The sequence below is a fragment of the Lygodium microphyllum genome, chromosome 24 (genome assembly GCF_053477565.2).
Source record: "Lygodium microphyllum isolate KBCC chromosome 24, Lygodium_microphyllum_v1.1.10, whole genome shotgun sequence".
In the NCBI taxonomy this organism is placed as follows: domain Eukaryota; kingdom Viridiplantae; phylum Streptophyta; class Polypodiopsida; order Schizaeales; family Lygodiaceae; genus Lygodium; species Lygodium microphyllum.
This window is the reverse complement of record NC_141158.1, coordinates 26,676,823-26,703,588: the sequence shown is the minus strand read 5'-3', so window position 1 is coordinate 26,703,588 and position 26,766 is coordinate 26,676,823. Positions and strand designations below refer to the sequence as shown.

Below are 26,766 nucleotides of genomic sequence, written 5' to 3'. Positions count from 1 at the left end.
ATGGGAGCAAATGATCTCATGTTTCTGTTGCCCCATCGAACTGGTTAATCTATTGTCAAATGTAGACTGCGTGCAATGGCCAACCCTAGGCAATACTGTATGCTTTGTGGAAGGAGGCCCTCTTTCCTAATGCTAACAGTTTCTTCAGATAGAGTCGGTACATCCAATTGCAACAAGGTCATCTCTGTCACTGTGAAGACTAGAGTATAGACTCATTTCAAAACACACAACAAAGGGAAGTTCATGTCTTCATCTGAAAGATCTTTAGTCCTGCAATGCTTCAGTGATCAGACTCCAAGTACTTTGTTGGTTGAACTGAAGAAGGGAGAAATTAAGAAGATGGAGCCAACTATAAAATTAAACGGTTCAGTAAACTATCAAGTCATTTGGAAGGTGAAGTTGCCTTACCCAGCACAGACATCATCATAATTGACTTGTTAGCGAATTATTAAGATGGAAGGAAGATGTACATGCCGGTTACAATCCCAGATATCAAATGGGGAAAAAATGTCTTTCTGAATTTCCCATCATGGACATATCAAACAGGAAGAGGATAGCTACTGTCTAGGAAATCTTGCCATGCACAATGAACTCAAAATTCATATTTTGGTATACGGCCAGTTTTGAAACAGAACTCTACCAGGCAATATTAAGAGCTTGGACGAATCTTGTCACTTGACATGTCCACTCAAACCATATAATCTGGCAGGTTTCACGAGGGTGGTTTCGTCCTTGACACAGACTGCCTTGCGAGAAAATGAGAAGCCATGAGCATCAGGGTTTCCTGTTCCAAATATACAGCGGCCTACATGAATGTGCATGTGATAAATGTATGCACCCAAGCATTAAATATGTGTAATATAGAGAAAGATTGCTTGTTGCATTAAACAATCTTAATCAGATGTCAAAACCAATCTGTTTCTTTAATGTAGTGCGGGCACTCTAATAGACAGAAATAGCCTCTTTCAGGGCTTTACGCAGACCTCCGACTCCGTTTGGAGTCATGCCCGATATAATGTTCCCACTTGGCATGGTCCAATCCTTCAAAGCTATGCAAATCGGCTATCGCAAGCAGGTATTGAGTGAGCCCAACAAGCTCCTGATCTGTTGCCCGATTGAGATGGGCTTTCCGGAAGGGCCTAACCACAAGTCCGTTTCGTGGATTCATTACAAAGTTGCGCTTCAAATCGTCAAACATGACAGTATTTCCTGGGTTATAGAACTGCAACAATAAAGCCCATCAGTACACAGAGTAAAACTGAGAACCGAAAATGCGCTTCAACTTGCGAGTAAACGCCAATTCATCAGTCCAAAGAGTAAAACTGAGAACAGAAAATGCACCTAAACTTGCGAGAATTGAAATTCGAAAAAGGCTCTGAACAAAATTCAGTACTATCATGAGGTTAAGCTTAGATCGTGCAAACAGTCCTAATGCACATAAAAGTGGAAGTTTATCCCTAACACCACGGTGTATTTGGACAGTTCACCCCCCCAAGGACTAGTCACAGTGGTGGGTTGACTCTGCCTAGTGCTTCAATCGTTTAAAAGTCTATCCCTACATCCACAGAGATAACACAGCAACCACCTTTGATACATTCTCAAGTGATCCATATTTTGGTAAGTACAGTAGTCCTCGTTTTAGGATACCCATAGCACATAGCCAATGGAGATCCAATTGAGGACGCATAATTACATATAAAAATTTTCCATAAGTTAATATCCAACTGCCAAGTAAATGAGCAAGCTCACCACGTGATGTTCTTTAGCATAACCCTAAAGGGAAATGCAGTCCAATGGTGGCCATGGATCTTACACTCTAATTGTTTGGTTGACATCCTATCAGATCGGTTAAACTTTGGGCATGGGTTAAAGAGGACAATTTTAGATGCTTATCCCAAATGCCCATTGAATGGAAGGGCTTTGTCTCCCACTATAAAATGGGGGCACTTAAGGGGATCTCTGCAACTGGAACCTCTAGTTCTAGAGCCTCTAAAGAGGGTTCTACCATGGAGGACGTCTATCAAGTGTGTCTAAATGAACCAATACGGACAAAAGACTAGATTTGTGATGCTGATGTGGTAGAGTTTGATCTCGGAACTCCCAATGATCCCTATCCATTGAACTCAATACTATATTATCTAATGCTCTGCACAAGGTTTATATGGAACTTCTATTGGAGTTCATAGATGTATTTGCATGGAGCTATGATGAATTAAAGGGCATTTCCTCTATTGCTGCCATGCATACTATCCCGTTGAAAGAAGGAAGCAAGCTTGTAAGCTAGAAGATAAGACAAATGCATTTCAAGTTGAGAGCGCCTATTTTTGAGAAGTTGATGCGTCTAAAGGCAAGGTTGATCGTGCTCATTGATTGAACACACTAAATAGTGCTCACCAGTTGTGATTAGAAAGAAAAAAAACAATCAAATCCGCTTATGTGCAGATTTCAAGGAGCTAAATAAACAGAGGGCCAAGGATAACTATCCTTGCACTTTCTCAATCAAATTCTAGATCAGTTGGCATGGTGAGATGTTGAGTTTATGCTTTGTCATATACTTTCATTTATGTTTTTGCATAAGATATTTATTCACAACTCATACATTCTATCCCGGTCCCAGAGACACAAAATTCAAGGGTCAATTTTCATTTAGCATACTATGTTTGCTGCATTAAGCATCATACACATTCATTCATCGATTATTCATCTTCAGTGTTCATTGTCTTTCAGTTATCCTAACCCTAATTGTATTCATTATCAATCCATGCTTTGTCATACAATTGTATTTGTTATCTATAAACAAGCATTTCTTTACATGTCACGTAAGAAGCAATCAATATACATTTTCAAAGATGACACGCAATCTTTACCCGACCTAGACATGTTTCCAAGAATAGCACTATCGTCTTTATCCTTGACAAAAACAAAGTACGCTAAAAGATGATTTTCCATTGATTTAGAAATGGTTGAAGCAAATACAACTAGGACTGATTTACCTCTTAAGTTTACATCCAATGCATGTACTTTGCCCAAACACTGCAAATTCATAACTTTGCTATGGGTACAATCACTATATGCACACAATGACACCATGGCATTCCCAATAAGACATCACAACCTCAAATGGTAACATGAAGAACACTTTGCTATCCACATACCTTTGTATATGCAAGAGAAGTTTCTCAACGATGGGTGTAATGGGCTCTACATGCCATTCCAATCCCTCCCATACACCCCATCTCATCATCCTCAATGCCTAGACAGACAACCCAACCTAAAGGATAAGTTTCGTTTGTGCACTAAGATGAGCAATATTAAAGTATATTGATCTTTGACTTTTCTCCATGCTTTATGTTGAGATGGCAAGCTCAACACGTGTAGACATTGATGATGGATCGCTTAGTTAGTGGGTATGTACATCTACACTCGGCATGTCGATGGCCATTATGATCCTCACATGGCCATTGACCTATCACTTATTATATTTGGTTTGTTGCACCTTCCTACAACTAGCATAGTTATAGCACCAATCGATTAGTTTAGTCAATTATGTACTATTCGACTTAGTAAGCCACTTTCCTTTAGGTTTTATCTTATCTATACTTTGTTTACATTGTATTGTGTGTAAAAGAATAAGAAGAAACTAGCAAGTAAACGTTTTGGCCTCTATCTCTCTTCTTGTGTTCTTGAGTGAGCTTCCTCTTGTATGTATGATGTGTGTTCGGCGTAGCAGCTCAAGCAAGTCCCCCCACCATGCAATTCGAGACATGATATCAAAGCTATGCCACTAAGAGAGGCTAGTTTTGAAGGTTGAAGAGAAGGAAAAGAAACAAAAACTCGAGCAAGCAAGCAATGGGTAAAAAGCTTTCCCTTTCTTCCACTCTTTTTATTAGATAGTGCTTGTGGAGGCACCGAAAGCAGAGCGAAGTGAAAATCTCAAATTACTTTGAGATTTGGTGTATGAGCAGAGCACTTTATATTCTGCAAATTAGCCCTTTAGGACTATCCTACTACATTTTTGCCCATCTAAGGCCATTTTGGGCTCCGTTTTAGATCCACAAGGTTACAAATAGCAGTTTTAGAGTATACTACGATTTTGATTTATTTAACCAAAATGCACGACTTATAAATTTTGAATTTGTAAGTTTTAAGGTGTTTACCTGAAAATAAACACAAGTTTTAACTGCTAACATGTTACAAATTACATATACTGTTGAGTAGTTAGTGAAAAAGACTACTTGCAATGTTGTTGTGCACTTGTTGTGAAAGACTACAAAAGACTTATTGTTTTGTATCAATTTTGTAATAATAGCAGAGAACAATGAAAACCCCATCATTGAAAAGATAGACAATAACAACTACCCATCATGGAAGTTTCATGTGACAAACTTATTTATTGTAAAATGCCTCTATGAGTTTGTTTTAGGTATAAAAAAAAAGGAGCCAAAGTTAAATAATCTTGTGACTACAGAAGAATTAAAGGCATGGAAAGAATGGAATGCAAAAGGCAAAAAGATGATTTATTAGCTATTTACAGTCATTAACAATACCATGTTGGGACCTATCAAAAATACAAAAACTTCACATGTAGTTTGGACAATTTTTTAGAACATGTTTTCACTAAACACAAAGGCATGCAAGATTCAATTCAAGCAAGAGTAAAATACTTTGAAGAAAGGAAAAATGTTTATAAATGAGTATATTTTGAAAGTGAGAAGCATTACAAATACCTTAGTAACTATTGATGCAATGCCTAACGATGATGATTTGGTTTCATCTACTTTGGATGGTCTTAATAATGAGAAGGCTTGGAACCGTTTGTTACTTCTATACATTTACAGAAGCCTTTTCCAATTTTTGATGAATTGGTCTCTCTCATGATCATTGAAGAGATTAACATGTAGGATGAATTATTTAAAAGAAATGATCAACAAGTCCAAGTATTTTACTCAAGTTCAAGAAGGGAACGTGACAGATCCTCTTCAAGGAACCGTGGTATAGAACGTGCTGGTGATAACCAACAAAACAAGTTAAATCAGTAATTTGGTGAAATGCAGGTTCAAAAGACCATGGCAACTTTAGAGACAAGGGGAGCACTAGAGCAAAAGTTGGATGGCCAAATAGAGGTTCTAGCAATTTTGGTATTATTTGTCATTATTGTGACAAAACAAATCATATTGTAACCTAATGTTATGCTAAGAAGGATGATATTCGTAGTGGGAAATTGCAGCAAAGGAACTATGTATTGTCTTTATGATAAAATAAAGACAAAAATTAACATTTTTTTATTATGTAGTATATGATAAATGTTATTACAAGAAAGGGGATACATTATGATGTATGGTATACTGATTCAAGTGCATCTAATCATTTAACCAACCATACAGAATAGTATGGGAAGATACAAGATTTACAAAATCCAAGTTATGCGCAAATGAATAATAATTCATGCCACCCAATTTCACACATTGAAAAAGTTTCCTTGTCCTTGCATGATGGTCAGACAAAGAGTTTATCAAATGTATTACATGTACTATCCATCACAAAGAATTTAGTGTATGTTGGCTAGATGCTAGAGCGAGGGCTGCAAATTTAATTTAATGAAAAAGATTGTTTTTTGGAAGATTTTAATGATAAATACACATTGGTTATAAAAAGAAGTCAAGTTGGCCACATATTCACTTTAGATACTAGATATCCTGCTATGAATGCTACTATGTATGCTAAAGGAAAAGGAATGATTGCAGACATTGAAATATGACACAAACGTATTGAACATGCAAAAAATGTGCAAAGACTAAAATTAATGCAATCCAATGGATTGGTCACAAGGTTATCTGCTTTTAGGGTTGTAGAATTCCATAACGTGTATGAAATGTGTTAGTTTAGTAAGCAGACAAGACAACCTTTTTCACATGATAGAAATGTCAGCAAGAATATACTTGACATTGTGTATACAGATGTTTGAGAACCTACACAAAACATGTCTTCATGATAGCAAATATTTTGACACGTTTATTGATAGTCGTTCAAGAAAGTTATGGATATATTTTATGAAAGAAAAGAGTGATATATTTGAGCACTTTAAAACTTTTAAGGTTGTCGTTGAAACAGAAACAAGCTTAAAAGTTAAGTGCTTGAGGTTAGATAGAGGTAGAGTATCCCTCTAATGAATTTAGTGACTTTTTGAGGTCTCATGGAATAAAGAGAGCTTACTTATAGATATATCCCATAGCAAAATGGGATTGCAGAAAGGAAAAATATGCATATTACAAAAGTTGCACAAGCATTGATGACTAAAAAAATTTTGCCAATATATTTTTTGTCTAAAGCTATTCATACTACTATATATATTATAAATAGAAATCCCACAACTACAATTCCTACTAGAATGACCCCCGAAGAATGCTTTACAAGCAATAAGCCCAATGTGTCACACTTAAAAGTGTTTGGTTGTATTGCATATATTCATGTGCTAGATGAGCTGCAAAGAAGTTTAATGTAAAGATTGAAAACTGTATTTTTATTGGATACTCTTTAGAGTAGATAGGATATCACTATTATAACCCTGTCACAAGTGAGTTCAAAGTGAAGAGATGTTATTTTTAATGAGATAAGCAATTGATATATATCTAGTGGTAATGCATTGGATAATGATGATCATCATGTACAGATAGAAAAACAAGAATCACGAAGTCTTAATCGACTAGAAACATTATCTAGTAATACATCTACAATTAGAGCCTTTGGTCCAGGAGACTAAGGATCAATCCCACATCTTCACGTGCATCTACGAGTATTGCAAGTAAAGACAAAGGAAAGAAGAGAGTGTCAGATAGCAATAATGCATCTACTAGTCATTTGGGGTTTGATGGAGATTCTAGTGATTCAAAGAGTTTAGATGATGAGCTTGGTATTCCTTCAATCAAGATATGAGGTATACAGAGAGGACATGGTAATGTAAAGGCTCCATTGAGTAATCTAGTGATACACAAGCCTAGCAAGTTAGATATCCTGTTAAAAGATTTGGTTTTGAAAGTTATGCAACTCATCATTATACTTGCATAGTAAAGATGGTTGAGAACATAGTTTTTTCATACAGCAATCACATGTCATATACAAATGGGTATGAAAGTATGATTGAAGTATGATTCACACCCTAGGGCTGAATCATACGTTACCCTGATTTTAACTTTAAAAAACTATAAAAATGTATCTAAATCTAGTATTTTAAACTAAATTGAGTAAGCAAGCTAACAAGCTAAATGAAAACTAGAATCCCAAGTATGCTAACACCACTTGCACTTGCATGTAAATTGCCCCCTTTCATTGCTTCACACTTGTTACAAATTCCCCTTCACTTTTTTTCTTTCCTCCCATTTGTGTTGTCTTGAAGCAAAAGAATGGGAATGAGGCTTCGTCAGATGAAGACATTACAACTAATTTAGTTTGCTGAAATGTCAATTTCAGCTGTAAAATCAGGAATTTCAGAAATTTTAAAGCCAATACTAAAGGGGGAAAGAGTGTTTCTCAAGAATTTGAGAGAGTTTAACGACTGTTAAAGTCAAAAATTTCTGAAAATTTCAGTTTCTAATCAAAGTTTTCAGAGATCCTTAAGCTGATACAAAAGGGAAAAGGAGTGTTTCTCAACAATTTGAGAGTTAAGCGACCGTTAATATCTGAAATTTCTAAAAATTTCAGACCAGTCCAAGAAATTTGCAATAGTAATCAGCTACTCAGACTTGAGAGTCAAGACATGCAAGACACACACACAGAGAGAGAGAGAGAGAGAGAGAGATGCAGTCTGAAATTTCAGACAGACAGAAATAGCACATGTAAAAGATGACAGAGGGATAAAATAGTATGAAAAAGCATTCAACTCTGGGGCAGTCAATATCTAGGCTAAAGGCTGAGTCGACCTGTTGCACAATCCACAAGAAAATTTTCCATGTTTTGGGGCAAGGCCAAGACAAGCAACAGCAACTAACACCTTCCAAGGTGAAATCGTCAAGTGTTTTTTATGGTTTTTGCCAGAGAAAAGCCTTTTTGGCAAAATTGTGATGTTATTTGCTTTTTCCAGTCTGTTTTTTTCCTCGAAAGTATGTCAAGTATAAAACAAGATTTCATACTCCTATTTTTATATGTTTTTCATACATCTAATTGGGCAATCAGACGCGTCCGATAAAAACTACGTTTGAGGATGTTGAGCCCACTTATTTAAAGGATGTTGTTGATCAAGCTCATTTTTTGGGATGCAACAATGGATGAGGAGATGGCTGCATTAGAGGCCAATAAGACTTGGAATCTAGTACCGTTGCCTAAGGGCAAGAAAGCTATTAGTTGTAAGTGGATCTACAAAATTAAGCATAATACAGATGGTTTTGTCAACAGGTATAGGACTAGGTTAGTTACAAAAGGCACTCTATGGGATAAAGCAAGCACCCAAACATGGCTTGACGAGATCGGACAGTATCTTGTCAACATTGGCTTTTATGTTTCTAATGCCGATCACTCACTTTATGTGAGAAATAAAGATACAGGTCTGGTCATCGTGGTCATCTATGTGGATGACTTAATTATTACAAGTAACAATGATAGTGGGATTGTTGAAGTTAAGAACCTTTTGAAAAAGAAATTTGAGATGAAGAATTTGGGTAAGCTAAGGTACTTTCTTGATATTGAGGTGATCAAATGTGATGACGGTTTATGGCTATTCCAAAGGCAGTATAGCTTGGATATGTTGTCTAAGTATGATATGATATGTAACCTCTTTCAATGTCATTGGAGCAAAATGTGAAGTTAAGTGTTGATGTTGAGGTGAGATAAAAAACCCTACTATGTTCATGAGCATAGTAGGGAGTTTGATTTACATGACTATCAAAAGGCCAAACTTGAGTTATGTTGTTAGCCTTGTCAATCAATTTACGTAGATGCCAGATGTAGATTGAGCTGGTAGCACGTCTGACAAAAGATCTACATGTGGATTCATATTCTCTCTTGGTAGTGTAGCAATTACATGGAGTAGCAAAAAGTAACCTGCAGTTGCTTTATCGAGTACAAAGGTATTGCTATAGCAGCATGTGAGGTGGTATTACTAAAAAAGTTATTGGGCGATTTAGATGTGCAAGGAGATGGTCCAATTGTCATTCACAATGACAACATGAGCAGCACACAATTAGCTAGGAACCTAGTGTCCCATACTAGCACAAAACACATTGAGATGCATTACCATTTTGTAAGAGAGAAGGTGCTTGCAAGAGAGATTGACTTGGTATATGTCAACACATAGAATCAAATAGCTCACATTTTCTTAAAGGCATTGGGTACAGAGAAGCTTCGAAAATATTGAAACTTACTTAAAGTTGCAAAGATACGGTTGAGCTTAAGAAGGATTATTGAGATGGCAAGCTCAATACGTGGGAACATTGATAATGGACCACTTGGTTAGATGGGTTTGCATGTCTACACTTAGCACGTCAGTGGTCATTATGATCTTCACATGGTCATTGACTTATCACTTATTATATTTGGTTTGTTGCACCTACCTCCAACTAGCATACTTATAGCACCAGTCGATTAGTATAGTCAGTTATGCACTGTTTGACTTAGTAAACCACTTTCCTTTATATTATATCTTATCTATAGTTTTTGTACATTATTGTGTGTAAAAGAAAAAAAAGAAACTAGTAAGAAAACATTTTGGCCTCAATCTCTCTTTTTGTGTTCTTGAGTGAGATTCCTTTTGTGTGTATGGTGTGTGTTTAGCACAACAACTCAAGCAAGTCCCCCCACCACGCGATTCATGACACTCTGCAAAACTCAGTAGCATTGGCATTAGGCCAATCACTAAGCACATCAAGGACTAAAGCAATTGATGTTTTGGGTCTTTTACCCTTTGGATAATTTCCAAACCCTAATTTAGAGTGGCAAAAACCCTAAAAGCAAAAGAGGCACAAACCTTAATCCATAGAAGGCTTGACCCTAGCCCTAATTTGGTCTATATAAGGGTGGAAAATCTCAATCCTAATCATCCAAGTTTGTGCATCCATCCTGCTAAAGCTCTGTCAAGTGCAACTATTGAGCATTCAATTTCTTCTTCTATGTTATCATCTAATATTACTATCGTTGAGAGTGAGGGAGGAAGAGAGAGAGAAAGAAAGAAAGAAAGAAGAAAGTTATATTAACGTCTACAAAAGGCCAAGTTGGCCTATGAGGCCAAAAGGTTACATACAAAATGTCTGGGAAGTTTTCCAAGTCCCAATAAAGCTACTATAGTGTTATGGTGAACTAGGTGAGTAGGTACAAAATGGTATACAAACTTGATACAATCTAGATGTACTTTAAGTGCAATGTGGAACTGCTCATGGAGCATGGTCATCTTAAGATGTCCCGCATGGGCCTGTCTAGCATGGAGAGGCTGAAGCAGCAAGGTATGCCTCCCCGGTGGCGCTGTAGTATCCGTTATATCTGTAGGTGATGTCTCCTACGGGAACGTGGGCCTGCTAGGTGTGAGCAGCAAGCTTTGCCTCTCTCTGTAGCTCTATCCAAGCTGACTCCTCGGGGTGGGGCCACTGGTCAATCGGTTGCAATCCTTGTTGTAGAGGGGGTAGCCAAGGATCTATAGAACTCTTGGAGGGTGCGTTGCTGTGTGTTCCCGGCTGTATGGTCCCGAACCTGTAGAAGGTGGTCTCTATGTCGGCGTAGCTCCAGGAGGAAAAGCCCGAGGCATTTCTGGTTGGGGAAGTCTAGTGTTTGGGAGAGTGGCCCGCCTCTGATCCCGTAGTACACTAGGCATCTACATATATAATATTCTTCTGTCTCTGGCTCCAAACGGACAGAGTTGGCAGATCCTGTCCTTTGGGGGGAGAGAGTCCGCTCTATATCTGCCTGTCTTAATCCATAGCTAGTGTAATGACATACGAAGTTGCCCGATGGCACTTCGGACCCCATGGGATAGGTATACATCCATGTATCTCGAACGCATAATGAAGCCGTCAGGTGTGAGCCGTAGGAGGTGCTCTCAGTAGAAGGCCATCTTCTTCCCCAAATCCTCGGCCGGTAACACCCATGTCCTGGCTGTGTGTAGCTGAATAATATCCGCCCTAATGACGCGGTTCAGCTCCTCCCGGCTAATCTTCAGGTGGGGGCAATCCAAACTATATTGTAGGGGCGTGAGGTGGTCCATGTGTAGCCCATGCAGCTGCAGCCACGCCTGAGTACAGGCGTACCAGCATTCAGTGTCCCCTTACGATGCAAGTTGTTTGGATGATTCTAGTGCAAGGCAAGAGTATCTGTGTCACGATAGGCTCCAAAGCCTATGCAAAAAAGTCACCGTCTGGGATAGGGCCTCTACTATAGGTTTTTTCCCAATTTTGCCCTCATGATCTCGTGTGGTACTAATGGTTTGCTCCTAATCAGCCGGGAGATCATCATCACCAGGGGACGTTCCATCTGCTCCCATCCTTCGTATCTCTCCTCCCCTTCAGCAATGGCTGATCTTGTGTGGTTCGTCGTGTATGGTAGAGGCTAGAACCCCATATCGGGACCCCATACAGAAGTGCTAGTGTGACCAAGGTATCAAAGAGTCATAGCTTCGTCCGAGGTTTCTGAAATTGTAGACATGTGGCTTTCCATGGATCCCAAGGCAGTGTAGCTACGTGTCAGCCTGTCTGTCGCGGCCTTCCTCAGGGTGAATCTCGGCCCTGAGAATGAAGAACTTCATAAGCGCGAAGAGAAATATCCTTGATACGATTTTTACTATCCTTTATGTTCACATGATTTGTAAAAACTAAAGAAACTATTATTAATGCAACTTCACTTGTCCTAATGTTTTACATAATTTTATAAACATTCTTTGCTTTCAGCCTTTTCAGCTTGCTGTTTACTAAGACAACTCTTGCCATATGCCCCTCCTACTCACAAACCAAGCACTTATTTGCAGCCATTAATTCTTTATGCTGGGCAGCATTCTTGAGAATTTTTGAGAGTTGCTAAGAATTGGCTAGAGAATGAAGACAATGCTGAGGGGAGAGAAATTTCAGAAACCTGGTGCCAAACTTTGGCTGAATGGCAGCCAGCACTCAAGGCAGGGCCAAAAATGGCTGTCATCTACTGCCTAGGACCTTGAAAAGTGCTGCAGCCTGCTCCAAATGCTGTCGTCCTTCTACGGACAGCCTTTCCAAGCTGTCGCCTACTGCAAATGGGGTCTCTGGATAGGTTGCCTGCTATAGGTGGATGTTCCATTGGCTGGAACTGCTCCAGAATGGCCTTTGACAGCAGCGAACCTGCTCTCCCCCTACCTCACAGAGTCCAAAATCGATCCTCCAGCCCCCAACCAGCCTCTTTTCATTCGCATGGGAAAGTTTGCCAAGTGGAAATCTTGTAATTTGAACTTTCAGCCATTTTAATGAATTTCCAAGATTAAAAACGCTGAAAATTCATTCAGCCCTCTATCCTTGCCCCAAAGAAACTATCATTGCCCATCCACAATTAAATTGGCTGGGCTATTTTAACCCCCAAGTGGTCCTTTGCATCTATTGGTCCATGAACTAGCATTAATTTAATAATTAAATGCCCTATGCCAAAAGTAACACCAGGCACCCCACTTATATCAGACCAATATAACTTATTGCAACTTTCGCCTTTGACACCCACTGCAAACTTAGGGTCCTTGGTCTGTCATTGTGACTTAACTGACTTGCACTTTCGCCTTTGACACCCACTGCAAACTTAGGGTCCTTGGTCTGTCATTGTGACTTAACTGACTTGCACACCACTTGCGCACCACACATGTACACATTTGATTGATGCCTGAGCCAAATGCTAAGCAATGCCCACTATTACAATCAGCCTCCCTCTTCTTCCTGCTGCTTGTGATCACATCTACTGATCCAGTCTTCTCCTCCGGCCATCATCTTCTTCTCTATCCTCTCTCCTCAATCAGATCTTCTGTCTCCTGCCCACCCTGGTCCCTCACTGACATGGTTCAACCACATGTGCAGGGACTGTCACTGTATTCAGCTTTCTGTTTAGATCAGTTTTGTTTCTTCGCCTTCAATGCAACACATTCATTCTTCTCTCTGTGTTTCTTGCTTACAGCACTCACAACCCTCTTACAATATTTTTGTTGGCCATTCCCTTCATAAATCATCTTTCCTCTTAATGGGATGGTTTTTTCTTTGAAGATACATCTTTCATTCAGAGTGCACACACCTATTCCAGTGATGTTGTGTGCACAAAACTCTAAAATGTGCCAGGCTGTTACTCACCAACCCTCTAAGGTCAATGACTACATTTTTGGTACAAGGCAAATTGGAAGAGAAGCATTAAAACCTTTTCCATTTCTTCTGTTGTGGATAGGCTCTTGGCATATTTCACAACACTGAATGCTTCGCTTTTTAATGTCATTCACGACAACAAGGGTGATTGACAAGGATAAGATAGGAAGTGGATAGAGATTGAATAAAGGTGAAAATTTTAGGACACATATGCTGATCATATGGCCAATTGTAAAAGTTAAATCTTTATTGATGCAACGAAGTCATATGTGAAACATTTGGAGCTGGTTTGTTTGACATTCTGACCACAGAACAACTGACTGATCATCTTCAAACTCTAAAATTTGAAATCTATATCATCTTACTTTGAGTCTTTCCACTGAATCTGTTCAATGCCCGTATTATTTTATTGTCTGTTCAATGCCCGTATTATTTTATTGAATTTCAAAGTTTGATAGATGTGTGCAAAACTGCTAAAACTAGGGACCACAATCTGTCAAGTCTTTTATAATTGATCAATTTGGGGAAAACCCAAAACTGGTCAATTTTCCATTCTTCTTTTATATCCATTTGGATCCTAAATTTGAAAACTCTATTGCCTCAGTTATGAGCTTTTCCATAGAAATTTGTTCAATGTCTCATGCTACTTTGGTGAAAGTCAAAATTTGATAAGAGGTTGGCAAAACTGCTAAATAGGGGACCACAATCTGTCAGGTCTTCTTACGATTGATCATTTTGGTGAGAACACAAACCAGTAAAATGTTCCATTCTTCTTTTGCATCCATATTCACACTAGTGACAAGACAACACTGGGTCAATATTCTCTTCAGCTATGTGTACCATTGTTTTTTCGTTCATTTCTTTTCCCTCGTTCAAAAATCCAAGTGTTTCATTTCGAAATGGCAATTGAGATTCATAATGAGAGCACAGGACAAGGCAAAAGAGAGAAAAAACGTAAAGGAAAAATGGGGCCTTTTTTTGGGCTCAGGCATCACTTCAATTGTCAATCATATAAAAAAGGATGACAAATGCTTACCTCAGGAAACTTTGCCCATAATAAACCTAAAGGTTTACAGTCAAACACACCATGTGACTCAGACTGGACACTAATCATTGCAAGATGATCAAGCAATGCAGTGATCTTGTAATTGGGATTGTTTAGCACACCAAGTTCCTTCATCTTCACTTCAACCCACTTCATGCTGAGCCCAAAAAGGAACATAGTACTTGCATTAGAATATTATCTGAGCTGAAACAGTTAGAATACAAAACGCTTGTATATTAGTTTCAATTTGCTGAAATAACTTTGTGAAACATCTCACCTTGTGGCAGACCAAATGACGATATCATATTCAGAATAAATGGCTGTTAAGAATTCATGGAGGACTGCCAGCATACAAGGCTACTAAATAAATATGTCAAGAAAAAGTTTGTAAACCGAATAAAACAACATGTAAAACATTGTCTTACATGGTCGCATCAGTTCATGTGGGGTTTCGGCTGCAGACCTGTGGTCAAATAATGTGTAATCAATATCCAGAACAACCAACCTCTTAGCTTCACGAGGGCTATTCAGTACACGGATCTGCATACAACAACCTGCTTCTCAGGCCAAGAATCTCTAAACGACTCAAGTTTTCAAAAAGAGTAACAACTGCAAAACAGCTGATGGACAGTCCAGTTCATGAAATTAAGAAATAAGAATTTGCGCGTGTGCCATAGATACCTTGATCATCACATAGTTTCCTTTCAGAAAGCTACCATTGATGGGGGGGGGAAAAAAAGACATCAAATGTGACTCGTCTCTATATCAAGAAAATGTATTTCTACAACCTTTCTATAGCATGGCACTAAAGAAATCATATTGCTCAAGTAGCACAACATCGAGCGTATAATTAAATATCACCCAACCAAAACCAATGCACCTACAAAAAGCCTTAATAACATGATAATGCTCATTTCAATACTTTCAATCTGCACAAAGCAGCGGTTTAAAATTAGTGCTTTTACTGCTGCAGTGAGCTTTCTACATCCTTACTTTCAGCCATCTAGTAATATACTTTTGGAGATATACAGTGTGCGTTATAGTTTCCTCATTACAATGTTCGCATGAATTGCATTCAGAATGTAGAATAGGTTATGGGTGAGACAAGGAATAAAAATCCTATCTCAATGGAATACATCCATACCATGTGTATGGGTCGTATCAGATGGAGGCAATAGCAAAAGGTCCCTTCTGACTTCATCAGTTTAACTTCACCACCATCTCTTTTAACAAAGAGGACACCTTCTTCACTTAGCAATATGTTCACAGCCTGTCAAGAATGTTTTACTCGTTTTTGCATAGTACAGCCTCTCACTCCAAAATGGCACCTTGGAGATAGTACCACACTTCTACAGCAGCCAAGCAGCATACTCTCTGTGCCCATATTCACCATAGGCCCAGTTGGCTACTATTTGTAACTTGGTATTTAATCACACTAGATCAAGCATGAAAGGAAAAGATTGAGATGGTAGAGATATAAGAACAAGGAAGGGACCAAGATCCCAAGCAGCACTAATTCTCAACAATGCAAACAAGTAGCACAAGAAAATTTGCAGCAAAAGATATAGCTGATTGATGGAAAGATGACTATGAACAAGTGCTCAACCATCTAGCTGGAGCTGAATGCAAATCAAATCAAATATATACAAGGCCTCTCTAGCAATCTTGGGCAAGAAAGAAGCCATCACAGAGAAGTATAGACCCATAAGGTGAAATTCAGGCTATGGCAACCCCAAGCACGAAGGAGCTGATGCTGAAGCTCTCATCAAATGTTGAGAGTCTCTCTGGAGCTGCTCTTAGCAACCTCTGAGGGAATCAATGGTGGACAATCAAAGTCCATTAAAGTGGCATATACTGAAAGATCCTCACAGCTGAAGGTCAACTGGTAGTAAGCCTTCCAAACATGCCACCCTATGAGGCTACCAATAATCTCCCATGCCTCTGATCAGGACATATCAAACTCCAATGCCTGTCAACTAGATAGAGCCTCTAGGCCCACAACTGCACATGAACTCACCTCAATGATGATGAAGATCATATCATAAACCTCCATCTCGTAGAGTAGGTGGCACCCCTGGCTAACTAGCTGCCACAAAAAGAACCCCAATTGGCACATCGGAGGCTAGGCTCTACTCGACAAAGAACCCCGCAAGCTCCTCTCCACACCAGCTACACAGCCTCACATGACCAAAATGAAACATGCCGAGCCCTAGCTAGACTAGAGAAGGTAACATTTAGTAGTTGCTCCGACACATATCCTAAGTAGCACCATCCAATTCCCATATAATTCACGGACTTAGTTAAGTTGTTTCAGAGTCTACCTCTCAACGAAATGTCTAGGCCTCAGCCCAACTTGAAGGACCCTATACTTCTCTGGTCACCCTAAAAACAATGTAACACCCATCTAAGAAGGATAACTTGAAAACCCAACAAACACGAGACTAGCTAACACTACACTTGGTTCAAAGATAGTGTAAAATGAGGGGGAGTTAAGCTTCAACCCCTCTGTCGTAACATAATCATACATCCAATCCCCTAAATAGTGTTAGTTTAGGTTTATAAACTAATACTTAGACTATCATCAGCAAACAGCTCTAATCCTAATTAAAACATTAGAAAACCACCCAACTTATCATGTCCACCTGTCCATGCGATAGCATCTTCAGAACCACCATCCACCTGCTTTCCACCGAATGCATCAATCATCTCCAATTCTCTAATTAAGAGTCAATGTAAAGGCATATAAAAATGGCTTCCTTAATTTAGTCTTTATGTTCTTAAGGTAGAACACAAAGACAATTGAAGGCAATCCTTTCCAAAGCAGTTATTTGAAAACAGCTTTATGTAGTTTGTATAGCTTGTCTCCTTTGAGACAAATATCCCGCTATTAAATACCACAACCCTTCTTGAGTTCCACCCTATCCTTATCTAGAATCGGGCCTATCCGATAACCATAAATTGCGCTTGCAAGGGGTGTTTTCTCCATCTTAGGACCACCACTCATGGGAATTATTGCACGACCAAAGCCCCATGCCGTAAACATTCCTCCATCAATGACCTCTTGCATTAGGTGCAGGTCTTAACAGTCTAAGCAACTATAGATCCAGCTTAGGGTGATGGAGCCTCTCCTCCGTGGCGAAGACCATGGGGACATAGGGTGCCTAACAACTTTTGTTCAGCAAATATGCATGGACTTCATTGTGGCTCCTGTTTTCAATTACAAACAAAAAAACAACCATGCTCACGGTATAAAACAGCCCTTTCAAGGCATTTAATCCATTTTAGGGGTAATACAACTGCAACCTTCCAATCAATGCACAATAATGCATCTGTACAAACACCACGTGCTATCCACCTAGGCACCCTTCCCATCATACATATTATTTAATCGCGATATACTCTTTCAAAGGATTTAAAAACATCCTAATCTCGGTCCTTAAAGGCTTCCTTTTTTAGCACAATAAGTATTTGCCTGCCAAGACTCAAGTTACTCTGGAATTCATAAATCCGCAATTCCCAATCTTTAATTTATTCCCTCATTGTGCTAAGCCCTTGTGAGTGTTCCCAATTCTAACTTCTAATCCTCTCATTGTACCTTTCAACCCATCAATAGGTCTTGCTATTGTCCCACTGAGGAAGTGACTATTGTTTTGTAAGAAACTTTAGATTGATTCCTACACATGAACCCAATCCTTAGGCTAGTGGTTTTATCCTTTTCTTGCCTTAGAATCAACCTAGGATCCTTAATTGAGTCCCACTTTTCAAGTATAACACTGAATGATCTTATCATTTTGTCTTTCCTTTTCTTTTGCATACTATACTATCATTCTCTTGCAATTAAATGATACCATAACCATGTTTAGAAGAATTGAATTCAATTAGGCAACTACTTATATATCATGGTTTACTGTGGGTATGGTGTTTGTAGGAGTCTCTTTGGATACAAGTCTTGTAGCCACTACATGCCTCTTTCTTTCTGTCATCTTGTCTAGTACGATTGCTCCTCTCAATGCCAAAAGCCTACAAAGCTTATTTGGCTGTATCCCCATTGTTTGACGAGAAGAATAACAAGAAATTATATAGCGTCAAGATGAAATAATAATGATGATGACAATGGTGATGCTAAAAGAGTCTAGCCCACACACACACACACTCTCTCTCTCTCTCTCTCTCTCTCTCTACTAATGTTACTCTCTTTTCCTACTACTTCAGTTACTCTAACCTTTTTTGTCTAAGTCGTGGCATGGCATCGCTCAAACACGTAGCCAGGCTTTATGAAGTTCATAAGGCTTCATGCTCCAAACCACCACATTGTCAAAAACGTCTCCTTCTCTATCATCGAATTAGATACAGCTACTTTTTAAACTTCATTATAATGAGGAGGAGAGTGACTTAGATGGGAAATGAGAGGGTTGAAGGCTCAAATCAGCATTTAGCATCATCTCAACCTCCTCTTAAATAATGTGTACGATATGAAGGTTGCCTAGATGAATAGCACCTAGTATCTCTATATATGTATTTTGATACATTGATTGAAATGTTGCAGTTGTATTATCCTAAAATGGATTAAATACCTTGAAAAGATTGTTTTGTACCTTAGGCATGGCTTATTTTTTTGTTGTGGTTGACAAAAGAGCTACCATTAAGTCTATGCCAAACATCATTAAAAATACAAGGACAACAAGGTGTTTAAGAAATTACCTTACTTAAAACAAAAGAATTAAACATGTAAAAAGACGTTGTGTTATCAAAAAATGGTATTATTTAAAAAACTCCATAAAGTAAAAAAACCAAACAGCATGAAAAATACAAGTACAACAAGGTGTTTAAGAAATCACCCTATCTTAAAACAAAAGAATTGAGCATGTAAAAAGATATTGTGTTATAAATCTTAATATGTATTAAACAATATGAATAAAAACATATAAATGTTAACTGCATAGAAGTTGTTGAGATGGCAAGCTCAACACGTGCAGACATTGATGATGGACGGCCTGGCTAGATGGGTCCGCACCCCTACACTTACCACGTTGGTGGTCATTATGATACTCACATGGCAACTGACTTATCACTTATTATATTTAGTTTGTTACACCTACCTACAGGTAGCAAAGATATAGCGCCACTCGATTAGTGGTCTGTTATGCACTGTTTGACTAAGTAGGCCACTTTCCTTTATGTTGTATCTTATCTATACTTTGTGTACATTGTATAGTGTGTGGAAGAAGAAAAAATCAGCAAGAAAACGTTTTGGCCTCCGATTCTCTTCTTGTGTTCTTGAGTGAGCTTCCTCTTGTGTATACAATGTGTGTTTGGCGCAACAGCTCAAGCAAGTCCCCCCACCATGCGATTCTTGACAGAAGTTACTAGAAATCACACTTCATGAGGGTCTTCACTAAGGAGAGGCTCCATCACCCCAAGCTAGAATATAGCTACCTAGAGTATCAAGACCGGAACCTAAGGTAAGAAGTCATTAATGCAAGAAGGTTTTCTCCGATGGTGGCATGGGAACCAATAGGTCTCTAATCATGCAAATCATCCCCATGGCCGATCCAAAGGTGGAGAAGACACCCTGTCACAAGCATGATGTACATGCATTAGATAGGCCAATTCTAGATAAGGGCAAGGTAGAACAGGAAAAGGGTTGTGGTATCCAATAACAAGATATTTGTCTCAAAGGGGAGAAGTTGTACAAACTACAAAAAGTTGTTTATAAATAATTGCTTTGGAAAATATTTTCTTCAATTAGCTTTCTATACATGCCTAAAGGACATTCAACGAATGTTCTTAAATGGCTAAGCTATTTTTATATATCATCACAGTGTGGTAGGACTCTTAATTAGAGAACTAGAGATGATGGATCAAGGTTGCATTCCGTGCAAGCATGGAATGTTCCGTGTGGTGCTGTACCATACGGACGTTCCATATGGTATCATGCATTGTTCCGTGCGTTCTAGCAAGTGCCAACCGGATCCAACCATTGCAAACTGCACACAATTCTCAAATTTCTGCCCGTTGCACACATGAACGTTGGCTGATGGGCATTTTGTAACTTTTGAAAGTTGTTCTCCTCTCGGCTCTTTCTAACTTCTCTCCTCTCCCTCACCTCAGCCCACTGTAAAGGGCAGCCCCCCCTTATTACCTCTTCATCCAAAAATCAGCCTCCTCCTTCAATCTTCCCCTCTTGGGTTCAAGCTTGAAGCACCTCCAATACCTTCTCTTCCTCTCGAGTCTTCTCCCCTCCTATCCCTATCCCTCTATCTCTTACTCTCCCTTTCCCTATCCCTTTCCCTCACCTTCTCTTCCTCTCTTCTCCCTCTCCTTCTCTTCCACTTCTCTCCCTCTCGTATCCCTATCCCTCTTCCTCTTACTCTCCCTTTCCCTATCCCTTTCCCTCACCTCCTCTTGCTCTCCTCTCCCTCTCTCTTGCCCTCTCTCTCCCTCTCTCTTCATTTCATCCACCTCCCTCTTCCTCTCCCTATCCCTATCCATAATGTGGAAGCCTCTTCACGAAACTTTTGGTCTCTACATCACAAATCTTGTGAAGGTCTCGGGCAATACAACCTGCTACTGAAGGACTTGCAAGTATTGTGGGAAGACGATGACTAGTAATGCGGCAAGGCTCATCATCCACTTGACCAAGGTGGGTGCATGTCCATCCATCCCTCAATCCGTAGCCGATGAGATCATAAAGAAGTACTCTCCCCTCTCCCGTCAAAGTGGCCATGTGCCATCAAGCATGGCAAAAGCTCAAGAAGAGGTGGTTCCCCCCAACATGGAAGTGGATGCTTCTGAAATGCCTCCTCCTACACCTTCTCCTAGCCCATGCGTCTCAACGGCCTTGGGTTCCACCACCACCATTAAACGCAGAAGGCTATGTAGGCAAGCCTCACTATAAGAAGATACAGGTTCTTTGACTTTCCTCAAAGAGAGGCAAAGGAATACAGAGATAGAGATTGCACACACTATCATTGAGTGCAATCTCCCATTCCACTTGCTTCGAGTGGATAGGTGGAAGAGAATGGTCAAAGCCATTGCCGCAGTTCATCCATGTGAGAGGTGGTATGGTGTTAGCTACGATGACATGCGGACCAAGAAGCTCAATGAGAAGAGAGAGAGAGAATCGATAAATCTCTCGAGCCCGTGCATGTTGGATGGACAAATTATAGTTACACCATACTTTCCAATGGATGGAGCGATCGGAAGAAACGATGCATCACCAACATCCTTATTTCTTCACCTCTTGGCACATTCTTCTTGCGAACCATGGATGTGGAGCAACGAGGACAAAGAACTACGGGTGCATTCATATACTCATATATTCGCCAAGCTATCATTGAGATAATCTCTTTTTGGTTTATGATTCAATGATTCATTATTCACTTCATGTTTCAATATTTATAAATCGTAGTTCATTTTATCTCTTCAATGTTCATAAACCTCTACCTTTTCATTCTCCATCATGATTCATAAATCTATATCTCCATGATCCATGATTCCATCATAACTCAAACCTATCCTCTCTTCCACTTGTGCCATGTAGATTGGTGTGACCAACGTGGTGCAAGTGGTCACTGACAATGCTTCCCATTATCAAAGAATGGGCTGCTTGCTTGAAGTGGAGTTCCCATCCATTGTATGGACCCCATGTGCCACCCATTGCATTGATCTCCTCATGGAAGACATAGAGTCATTGAAATAGGTGAGGAAGATTATTTGGGACTCGTCTCATAGTAGAATTCATCACCAAGAAGGTAAAGATCTTCCCTATCTACCACGCCTGTAGTGATATAGAGTTAAAGAAGCCCTCCAAGATCCGTTTTACTGCCATGTGGTTGCTTTTAGAGTGACTATATGACGTGCAAAAGAAAACTCAGTAAGCCATGGTCTCGAAGGAGTTCAAGGCATGGCTACAGGAGGAGCCACTCTCAAGCGTGGAGGAGGGGAAAACCATTCAAAGGCTTTGCTTGAGAGAGGCATTTTGAAATGATGTGCGAGTGCTAGTCAAAGCTATTACTCCCTTATATAGGGTTCGATTCTATGCATGACTGTTGACATGGAGGGCACCACCTTGGGTCTTCTCGTGTACTTCATGAGAAAAGCCATTGAAGAGATCAAGGCATGCAAAGTACTAGATGCAGAGAACTCGAGGTGACTACACTTGTTTTTACATAAGTTAATTAAGTTTAAAGTAAAGAGTTTCAATTTTTCAATTCAAATGACTAAACTAAATGTTTTTTTGTTTTAATGTAGTATTGACATATTGGATACCATGCCAAGGTATGATGACATCCTTTACTTAGTGGAGAAAAGATGGGCGTGGATGAGAAGGCCCATCCACGGATTGATTGCCCTCTTACATCCTACTTATAAAGCTCCATCCTTTTTTATGGATCAAGAGTTGGCAGTCAAAAGAGATGCCTACCTCTCGAAGGCATTGGATGAAGACTAGCATGCAGCATTCTTACAAGAAATCATCAATTATAGTGACCAAAGAGGAATTGCTTTTGCTAGCACTCTATGCTAAAAGAGAGTCTCTTTGGTCAAGCCTCTTTTTTTGTGCGAATCTTTTGGATATCAAGTACCCACTATCCAAAAGATTGCCCTTAGAATGCTTGCACAAGTAAGTTGTAAGTACCCACTTGTACGTTGTCACCTAAAGCTGAATTGTTGTGTGATCATTGAATTTGAATTTTGAAACAATTTGAAATTTTTGTCTAATGTAGGATTGTTCAGCTGATGCATGTGAGAGAAACTGGTCAGCATATTCTCTCATTCACACCAAGATCCGAAACAAGTTGATCACACGGCAGTTAGAGCGACTAATTTATTATCATTCTAACTTGCATATGATTCAAACTATGCCTATGGCTAGACAAGTTAGAACTTAGAAGTAACAAGTTGTATTCCACTTATTACATATTCTAAATAATGAGTCAGATTCTAAATATACAAATTATTATTTTATTTCAATTAGATGAATGCTGATGAGATCAAGTTAAGTGGGGCTACCATGAAGAGTGTCAAAACGAGGAGCAAAATGAGAAGCAAGAGGCCATCTTCAAGGATCTCTATATGGAGCTGGAGGAGATCAACCGTCGAGTCTCACACATGCGTAGGAACCGTCGAGTTGTTGCTCGAGTTGCGAGCACTAGGATCAGCCCTACACCAACCATCAAGCTATGTGAAACGAGGCTCTAAGAGTTCCTCTACTACACATGCAAGTGTTGTAGAGGATGCTCCAATTAGGGAGCTTGAGTATGATGATGGGAATGTTAAGTGATGGCGACTTTGGTGAGCCATCTGAGACCTCTTCTAATGAGGGCTGCTCTCCCTCTTCTGATGTGTCTAAGGCGTGATGATGAGGAGTCCTCGTGAGTCTAGACATTTTGTACTTAGTCCATTTGTCATTATACATTTTGAGTCCTTTCATGAGTATTTGCAATTGATGCATCTTTTTGAAGCACTCAATACATGACTCTAGTTTCAACTCTTTAGACCTATATGACATCGCAATTGTTTTCTAAACTCTAGTCTCTAATTCATGAGCCTTTGTGATGATTGATCTATCTTTAAGTTGCACATTTTATATGTATTTTTATATATACATATATATAAATTTACATGTATTTTTTAATGAACCTACGAAACAACGTATTTTACTTTTGAAGTTTTTGTGTACGTTCTATACCGCACTAGTTCACGTTCAAATCGTATCATATCATACTAAACATACAAAAACCACCCTATGATGGATGCATTGGATCCTATGAATGGGTGGACCAGATAAATTGAGTGGCTTTCTGTATGTTTAATTAGGACTAAAGTCATTTGATTGTGACTGTCTAAGTATTAGATTATAAAACCAAACTAACACTATTATAGGAAACCAAATGAGTAACTATGTTGCATCAAAGCAATGACGCTCAGGTCCCCTCATTTCACACTCTTTGAACAAAGTGCAATGTTAACTACTCTCATAGTCGATTGGTTGCAAAGTGACCCTTCTTAGATGAGCGTTAGATTGTTGTTAGTTGACCATAGAAGTATAAGATCCTTCAGGTTGGCCCTAATGGATTGAGGCCTAGACGTTTTGTTACAAGGTAGATTCAAAAACAACTTGACTAGCTAAGTCTGTGAATCCTATGATAACCAAACAATGCTACTCAAGAAAGGCATCCAAGCAACTACTATCTCTTACCTCCTCTAGTCTAGCTAGGGATGGGTACGCTTCACAAAGATAGTACTTGTAGGTCTCTAGGTGTCACTAAGAAGAATATTGCACTACGTCTAAAAGGTCCATGAACTTGTAAAGCATAGAGACCCCTACCAATCCACTACTAAGGAAAGTCTAACTAAGCTATGGTACCCTCAAGAAAGTCCCAATCAACCATGTAGTAGGCTTTTCAAAGTCTAAAAGCACTCCAATCCTCCATCCATTGTGTTGGGCCCACTCTATAGCCTTGAACAAAGTGAACATGTTGTCCAAAATGCTCTAATCTTGGACGACACCTTGCAACTAGAGGGCTCAAAGTATCTCTTCCTTGATGAAGGATGTAGAAGGGATCACCTGAGGCTTCATCTCCTCCATGATGAGAGACAAGAAACATGTTGTCCAAAATGCTCTAATCTTGGACGACACCTTCCAACTAGAGGGCTCAAAGTATCTCTTCCTTGATGAAGGATGTAAGAAGGGATCACCTGAGGCCTCATCCCCTCCATGATGAGAGATAGGAAACAATCCCATCCTGCTCCCAACAATGAGCACTCCAATGGAGACCATCTCCTACTACAATAGTTGTTTATAGATCAATGGCTAGCCCAATCATCTCCTTTGATCAAGACCTAACTCTCCCATATTGATCTTGAAGGGTGGGAATTTTCTTCCTCGATATGCTAGCTTGATGCACCAAGAAGAACACTTAGAACTTTTCGTGCCCAAAACGTTATAGGGGTGCAGAAATAAAAACTTTGTCCTCCTATCCTTTATACTTGCTTCAGTTAGCTCATGAGTAGCCCCTACGTCCATAAGGCTATAAGAGTGCAAAAAGAAAAACTTTATCCTCTTGTCCTTTATACTTACTTAGGTTAGCTCATGAATAGCCCCTAAGTCTAAAGGGTGAGGTTTCCAAGAGAGTCATACAGCAGCTATTCTAAGGCTACCAAGTCATAGTGCAAAGCCCTCTGTCCAACACTACATTGCTCAAAGGGACCCCCTTGGCATAACCTGCTCTACTCTCCCAAGGTATGTGCCATCCCTTGTGCAATCCCTCCTCTTGCACCCTCTCTCTAGCCCAAAGCTAGCTAATCTATATATACACTAGTTTAGGATCCAACATGAGCATGAATTGAGGGCCAAGTTTAGTGCATCTAGAGACAATAGGACAAGGACATGATCTAACAATGTGGTCCCTACCAAGTCTCTTCAAAAATCTCTTTTTTTTTTGCAAGTAAAATGTGGCGGATTATATTACTCAGAAAAACTGATTACAACGGAGTGCTCATGCTCAACAGACTAGCTGGAGCTGATAAAAGCCACAAGTACATCATGTACACAAGCCTCTCAAGGCGGTCTGGGGGGATGGGAGCAAGAAGCCATGGAGGGGGGGGTGTATCACCATCTGGGGCTGCCTGCCTACATCACAAAAAACAGGTCCTGGCCGCCCCAAGTGTGCATGAAATGACATCGGAGCTCCTGACGAGCCCTTGATTCACCCTGCACCTGATCCCATCGGCCACGGAGGGAGTGGATGATGGAGGTCCAGAGCTCTGCTAAGGTCGCCTGTACTGAAAGTCTATCTCTGCCGAAAGCCCCCTGACACCGCGCCTTCCAAATATGCCAACCAGTAAGAATCCCTATGATCTCCCATACCTCAGAGCGGTTTATTGTGGGCTCCAATACCTGGCGCATGGGTAGAGCCTCCAAACCAACCACTGTGCACGACCCTGCCTCGATAATGAATATCGTGTCCAGCATCTCGGCCTCATACAGAAGGTGGCGGCCCTGGCTGACTGCCTGCTAGTAGAAAGCTCCCCATGAGATACATCCAAGGCTAGGTGCTATACGGCGAAGGATGCGGCATGCACCTCTCCACACGAGCTGCACTGCCTCACATGACCAAAGGCAGTGCTTTGGTGTTTCCAGAGGCTGCTGTGTGCAGCGCATGCAATCTCCCTCCTTCTACATCTGGACAAGCCAACTTTCCACCGCCAAGCCTCCATGTGCCACCAACCATAAGAAATATGATACTCTCCTCGGCCTCCAACTATCCCATAGGCATCGCCAAAAGGTCCGTCAGAAAGGCTCTGTGATGCCGTGCTCTGCCTAGTGCCTGCTACGTGACAGTCCCCAATCCATATCCTCCTACATCAGTACATGTTTGCCAATCCTGGCAGTGTACTCCAAGAACCTCGATGGCTTCTTGGCGACCACTGTGGCAGGCCATA

General features: G+C 40.0%; 1 protein-coding gene across 1 annotated transcript in view; it reads right to left on the bottom strand.

Annotated features, from left to right (window-relative positions):
- Window positions 1–587: 587 nt before the first annotated feature.
- LOC148014933 (ubiquitin family protein) overlaps window positions 588–26,766 on the bottom strand; it is a 68,000-nt gene continuing 41,821 nt past the window's right edge. Inside the window, exons 3-6 of the mRNA XM_087665951.1 lie at window positions 14,745–14,859; window positions 14,597–14,660; window positions 14,311–14,476; window positions 588–1,222 (exon numbers count right to left, since the gene is read on the bottom strand). Of these exons, the coding sequence (XP_087522077.1) occupies window positions 974–1,222; window positions 14,311–14,476; window positions 14,597–14,660; window positions 14,745–14,859 (594 nt within the window). The 3' untranslated portion in view covers window positions 588–973. The remainder of the gene's footprint in view (window positions 1,223–14,310; window positions 14,477–14,596; window positions 14,661–14,744; window positions 14,860–26,766) is intronic.